Source organism: Ovis aries, chromosome 11 (assembly GCF_016772045.2).
Source record: "Ovis aries strain OAR_USU_Benz2616 breed Rambouillet chromosome 11, ARS-UI_Ramb_v3.0, whole genome shotgun sequence".
In the NCBI taxonomy this organism is placed as follows: Eukaryota; Metazoa; Chordata; class Mammalia; order Artiodactyla; family Bovidae; genus Ovis; species Ovis aries.
This window is the reverse complement of record NC_056064.1, coordinates 41,471,725-41,478,436: the sequence shown is the minus strand read 5'-3', so window position 1 is coordinate 41,478,436 and position 6,712 is coordinate 41,471,725. Positions and strand designations below refer to the sequence as shown.

Genomic DNA, 6,712 nt, shown 5'->3' with positions numbered 1-6,712 from the left:
CTGGGTGGCTGTGGGGATCCAATGAGATCTGAAAAGGCTTTATAAAAGGTACTGCCCTGCAGTCAATTGTTCTTCTGGCTCTGGCGTAGGGGGCTGGGACTCGAAGCTCTTCTGAAGTATAGTGAACTTAATCTCCGGAGAACTCTTGGTCCCATTCTTTGTTTCCTAATGCAAAGTCCCGTCCTAAACTTTCCTATCAGGCTCAGAAGCAGAGACTTCAGCCAGGGCTTGGTATGCTAGCAACTATCTGGCCAATTTCCCCCTCCCCCGCCAGGAGCAGGCCTCCTCCTCAGGGCCAAATAGTGACTCACATCAGACCAGCTCTGGCGGCTACAACCTTTGTGAAGGCCCAGCCACACCCTGCTTTCAAGGCCGGCCTTGAGTCTTTTTTCCCCCTGGGAGCCCCAGGACCCACTTTGCAGGTCTGATTCACTGGTTTAAACAGCCTCAGACTGGCTTTCCTGGGGCTGCTCCTGGTGGGTGAGGGTGTGTACGTACGTGTGTGTGTGTGTGTGCATGTGTGTGTGTGTGTGTGTTGTTGCTACCCCTGATCTTGAATAAATTGGTGGCCAGAAGATAGTTTATCGGGGGCAGGTTTCAGAGGCAGGGGACAAGTCTTCATTTACTCACAAGTGACCCAGGAGATCAAATGCAGGAGGAGGGCTAAGATTTCACTGGAAAACGAGAGTAACTGGCCCATGTCCCTACCACCCTGTCAAAAGGGCATGGGGCCTCTGTCCTGAGACTGGGTGGCTGCTCTGACATAAGGATGGGAAAGAACTGTGGGGACAACTGTGAGGAGGAGTGAGGTCCCTGGGGACAGGAACTGGGGTGAGGTTGCTTCAGGACCTTGCAGTGCCTGGCACGGGGGCCTCCAAGGCGATCGAAAAGGTGGGTGGAACAACTGAACTGGGTGAAGAGCGGGCTCGGGGCGGCGTGTGGAGTGGAGGGGCACCTTCCTCTATTACCCAAACTCTCCACGGTGATCATGAGTGCCCTTCCTGGCAATCCATCTATTCATCCGGGTACTAGGACAGGACAAACAGACACAGGAGGATTCAGCCTTTGACACCCTGCTTGGAGATGCTCACAAGGACAGAGGGATGCTATCCTGTCTCCGGGCAGCAGGTGCTAAAAGACTCATGAGTGTTACTTGACTCGCTTAGGCTCAGAATGTATGCCTTTGGAGCTGGAGGTAGAGGGTTGTTCTGGTAGAGGGGTGGGTAGGAGGTGAGAGGCGCTGAATGGGGGATCAGCCCTCAGGTCGGGGGTCAGGGTAATTGTGCTTTTTACAGTCCGGTTGCAGATACCCTCCCAACAGCTGTTCCCAGGAGCCTATTGTCACCCTGGGGCCCTGTGCAGCCATAACAGGGTAGGGTGGCTTTGTCTCAGGAGGCCTGGGAGGTTGCAGCTCAGAGTACCTCCATCTGGGGTATTTGAGGGGGGCCAGGGTGTGGGCGAGCCCCAAGGGACAGCTTCAGAGAGGTGGTAATTCCCAGGGGCATGTAGGAATCAGGAGAATGTACTTTTGGGGGGCTTAATTTTGCTCATAAGTAAGGGGCTCGGAGTATGATGGGGAGGGGTACTCTGAGTGAGTGATCTGTACTCTCAGAAGGACTGTAATTCCTGGGGGGTGTCAAACTCAGGGTGATCTTAATGGGGGGCAGCATGTGAACTGCGGGGATGTCCAAGGGTGAGCGTGCTAGCGGGGTGTGGAGCTGGGGCTCGGAGTGGTCTGGGGTGGGGCAGCTCTCGGGAGGGCAGGAACCTCTGGCCCCTGGGAGGGGAGAGGAGGAAGCTGAGCCGCCAGGAACTGACCAATGGGGAGAGCGCCCTTATTTGCAATCAGGAGCCTGCAAATTCCAGGGCGCTCAGATAGCCGCCTGACACCGTCCCCCCTCCCCCTCCCCCGCCCGCCCCGGGCATAAAAGGCGCCAGGTGAGGGCCTCTCGCCACTCCTCCTGCCGACCGCAGCCACTCCGACCAGTGCCGCCTCGTCCTCCTTCGCCATGACTTCCTACAGCTATCGCCAGTCGTCGTCCACCTCGTCCTTCGGGGGTATGGGCGGCGGCTCCGTGCGCTTCGGGGCTGGAGGCGCCTTCCGCGCGCCCAGCATCCATGGGGGTTCAGGGGGCCGCGGCGTGTCCGTGTCCTCCGCCCGCTTCGTGTCCTCGTCCTCCGGGGGCTACGGCGGCGGCTATGCGGGCGCCCTGGGCACGTCCGACGGGCTGCTGGCGGGCAACGAGAAGCTCACCATGCAGAACCTCAACGACCGCCTGGCCTCCTACCTGGAGAAGGTGCGCGCCCTGGAGGAGGCCAACGGCGACCTGGAGGTGAAGATCCGCGACTGGTACCAGAAGCAGGGGCCCGGGCCCGCCCGCGACTACAGCCACTACTTCAAGACCATCGAGGACCTGCGGGACCAGGTGGGCGGTGGCCCGGCTGGGGGAAGTGCACCTGCCGCGGAAACCCAGCCCCGAGGGCCGGGCGAGGCCCGAGGCGGGGGCGGCGGGCGCCCCAGCCACCTCCCGGCGGGGCGGGAGCGAGCCCGTTAGGATGTGGGAGGCCGACAGGGTGGGGCTGAGCGGAGCCGGCAGGTGAGGAGGGGCAGGACAATGGGCCAGGAAGTGAAGCCTGCAGGGCGGGGCGGGTTAGTGTGGCAGGGCTGGAGGAGGAAGGCGCTCCGCTCCGCTAGGCCTGGGAAAGGGGGTCGGAAGTAGCAGGAGTTGGGGCACAATGTGGGCTGCCCTGAGGTCTAGGCCCGAGTCGCCGTGACAACAGGAACATGCAAGAGTTTGGCCAGGGAGAAATTCGGTCCACACCAGGCCAGCCCCGTCTCCTGCAGTCCCCGGCTGGGGCCCTCTGCATTCCTTTATTCCGGGCGGGGGCGGGGGGTCTGGTTTCGCTCACGCTCAGGCTGAAGGCCTCGTCTGCCCAGGGGGCCACTTGGGACTCTGAGGAGCTCTGGGAAGAATGGGAGAGGCCGACTCTGGGCCCTGGTCAAGGAGGGACAGTCACTGTGGCCCTTGGACCGAGTGAGAGTGAAGAATGCAACCGGTGTGCGGAGGCCCAATGCTCTGTGGGTGGAGACAGGTCCCAGCTCCAGCCTCTTCCTGGGCGGTGCTCAGGGTCCTTCAGGGTAGGGCTTGATCTCCGCCCACCCTACGGGGAAGAGCAGGAGCTGGGAGCTCGTCCAGAAGAAATGTTTCAGAAGCCAGTGGGACATTTAACAGTCTCATATGCCATGCATGCTTGCGAGTGTGCTCAGGCTCGTTGCGACCTCATGGACTGTAGCCCCAGGCTCCTCTGTCAATAGAATTTTCCAGGCAAGATTACTGGAGCCGGTTGCCATTTCCTTCTCCAGGGGATCTTCCCCACCCAGAGATGAAACCCAAGTCTCTTGTGTCTCCTGCATTGGCAGGCAGACATGTTGGATCTCCGAACACACAGCCCCCACAACATAGCCCAGGACTCACCTTGTGCCTGGCCTGGTGATGGGTGCCAGGTGCCTAGACCAGTCCCCCAGATGAGAGTTAGGGATGTAAACAACTAGGGTAGTGCTTTCACACTTGTAAAACAGTGACCTACACTAGGAAATACAGTTTACCCGAAAGAGGAGGTGCGAAGTGCTGACGCTTAACAGATACTCAAGAAATTCCCTTCCCTGAAGGCAGAATGTGCTTTGAGTAGGGGTGGGACAATGGGGTAACCCCTATTTTTGCTGCATCTGGTCTGCAGATCCCTAGAGGCTGCCTCCCTAAGACCATTAAGAGTTTCCCTGGGTACAGGTCTTGGAGACTTTTCCCTCTGAGGCTTACCGCTCTCCCCTGCCCCTGCCCATCTCCTGCCCCCTGGGTCAGCCTCCTTGGTAGTAATTTTCTCCTGTTCCAGCTCTCAGGCTTGGACTGATTTCAAGGCCGCCCAGAGAGCAGGCAGCCTGGGGTGGCTGGAGCTTTGGTCTCCAGGGACCCGGGGGCACAAGCACTTCTTTGCTTCTCTGGGAAGAAAGTGGGTGGGCATTGCCCATATGCTGAACTGGTGCCAACCTCTTGCCTTCTGCCTCGCAGATTCTCGGTGCCACCATTGAGAACTCCAAGATAGTCCTGCAGATCGACAATGCCCGTCTGGCTGCAGATGACTTCCGTACCAAGTGAGTGTCTCTACTTTAGGGGCTGCCAAAGCCAGAGCAGGGGAGGGGAGGCAGTCCCTTTAGGGGCTCAGAGCCATGGCGGGAAATGGATGCTTCCCTCACCTACCCTAGCTGGTCTAAAGCACTTTCCATCCCCCATGGGGCCTTGAGCCCAGGGGAGGTGGGGAAATCTTCAGAGGTGCAGAGGAAATGCTGGCCTGATTACGACTATTTCCTCTGAAAGGTTTGAGACGGAGCAAGCTTTGCGCCTGAGCGTGGAGACTGACATCAATGGCCTGCGCCGGGTGCTGGATGAGCTGACCCTGGCCAGGACTGACCTGGAGATGCAGATTGAAGGCCTGAAGGAGGAGCTGGCCTACCTGAAGAAGAACCACGAGGAGGTGGGTTTCATGCTGGGCATCCCATCCACCCTAACCGAGCTCCCCAGATAAGATTTTTAGCCTGTATCCTCTGCCTGTGGCCACATTTGCGGGCCTCTTGACCTGACCCTGAGTGTGGATTGTGGCTCTCAAGGGTTCTAACAGCAGATGGTGGTGACTCCGTCTGTCCCCCAGTGCTGGGTCCTAGGTCTGCACCTGAAAACCGGCCTCTCCCCGCCATGGCCTGGGGTATCGGGGAGTGACCTGGCTCAGGCCCAGCAGGCTCTGGGCCCTGACATGCCCATCTCTGCTGTATCTTTCCAGGAAATCAGTATGCTGAAGGGCCAGGTGGGTGGCCAGGTCAGTGTGGAGGTGGATTCTGCTCCGGGCATCGACCTAGCCAAGATCCTGAGTGACATGAGAAGCCAATATGAGGTCATGGCTGAGAAGAACCGGAAGGATGCTGAGGCCTGGTTCACCAGCAAGGTATGGAGGGGGAGGCAGGTGCTCCCTGGAGAGGTGGCAAGGAGAGGAGGCTTCATGCTCCTGGGCGAGAGTCTGATTCAGTGCTATTCCCTTTGCCTCCTTTCTTTGCAGACCGAGGAGCTGAACAAGGAGGTCGCTGGCCACACGGAGCAGCTGCAGATCAGCAAGACGGAGGTCACTGACCTGCGGCGCACCCTCCAGGGTCTGGAGATTGAGCTGCAGTCTCAGCTCAGCATGGTAGGTGCCCTCTGCCCTGTGGGATTCACACTTATGTCCTTGTAGCCTTGGGCAGCCTGGGCGGTGCCTCTGCCTGGACCCTTTCTGGGCACCAGGCTCTGCTGAGCCTTCTTCCCTCTCTCTGCGTTCAGAAAGCTGCCCTGGAAGGCACACTGGCGGAAACAGAGGCTCGCTTCGGAGCCCAGCTGGCGCAGATTCAGGCGCTGATCAGTGGTATCGAAGCCCAGCTGAGTGACGTGCGAGCTGACACTGAGCGGCAGAACCAGGAGTACCAACACCTCATGGACATCAAGACCCGGCTGGAGCAGGAGATTGCCACCTACCGAAACCTGCTGGAGGGCCAGGATGCCTACTACAACGACCTGTCCCTTGCGAAGGCCCTCTGAGTCTGGTGGCCTCCTGGTTTTCCTGCTCTGCTGCAGAAGGAATTCCCCTGGGTAGAGGCATGGGGGGGGAGGGACCCTTACCCTTGCCTCTCCTCCTGACCTGCCAATAAAACTTTATGGCCCAAAGGAAGATGGACGTTGGGTTTCTTATTTCAGTCCATGGAGGTGGGCCTGGCCTTGGCACTGTTTAGGTTTTATTGTTTAGGTTTCATCTGAACCAGAGTACACCATGTCCCAGGAAAGGAAAGGGAGGGCTCTTACAAACTGTAGCTATTACCATAATTTCACTTTCCAGAGGTCTTCACTTATCTCACCAGTCCCCTAAAACAAGCTTGTGAAATAAGCATTGCTACCATTTTATGGAAGGATAGGGCTTCCTTGGTGACTCAGATGGTAAAGAATCCGCCTGCAATGAAGGAGACCCAAGTATGATCCCTGGGTTGGGAAGATCCCCTGGAGAAGGGGATGGCTACCTACTGAAGTTTTCTTGCCTGGAGAATTCTATGCACAGAGGAACCTGGAGGGGTATAGTCCGTGGGGTCACAGAGTCAGACTTGTATGTTTGTTGTGTATCTATACTGTTCTAAAGCAAGGCAAGGGTGCGATTTGAAACTGTGGTTTTTGCTTCCAGATTTAGTGTTTTTTTTTTTTTTTTTTTTTCCCACTGAACTCCCCCGAAGGGTTGGTGTGTGTTTATCTGTAATTAATGTTTACTGAGCACCTACTAAGTGCCATTTAATCAAAGTCCATAGGGTTGCAAAGAGTCAGACATGACTGAAATGACTTAACAAGTTATATCCTATATAGAGCAGGAAACAGGCTCAGAGAGGTTAAATAACTTGACCAAGGCCTCACAGCAACTAATGGCAGAGCTAGGACCAGAATCCACATTTCCTGATTCTTAACCCAGGTGCCACCCCTGTACCCCTGATTCGGAGGATGATAACCCCTGTGCCATTTCCTCAATACATTCCAGTCTTGCTCTGTGTGAAGGCCTAGGACTGGGATCCCCTGAGGCAGTTCCTCCTGACATTCAAGGAGAAACAAGCTGAGACTTTGGGTCAGAGGGCAGGCATCAGCTCAGAGCCAGGCTG

General features: G+C 57.2%; 1 protein-coding gene across 1 annotated transcript; it reads left to right on the top strand.

Moving 5' to 3' along the window:
* Window positions 1-1,954: 1,954 nt before the first annotated feature.
* KRT19 (keratin 19) lies at window positions 1,955-5,748 on the top strand. The gene is made up of 6 exons (XM_027974529.2): window positions 1,955-2,426; window positions 4,068-4,150; window positions 4,374-4,530; window positions 4,834-4,995; window positions 5,107-5,232; window positions 5,364-5,748. The coding sequence occupies exons 1-6, from the start codon at window positions 2,010-2,012 to the stop codon at window positions 5,616-5,618; spliced, it is 1,200 nt and encodes a 399-aa protein (XP_027830330.1). The 5' UTR covers window positions 1,955-2,009; the 3' UTR covers window positions 5,619-5,748.
* The last annotated feature ends 964 nt before the right edge of the window (window positions 5,749-6,712 follow it).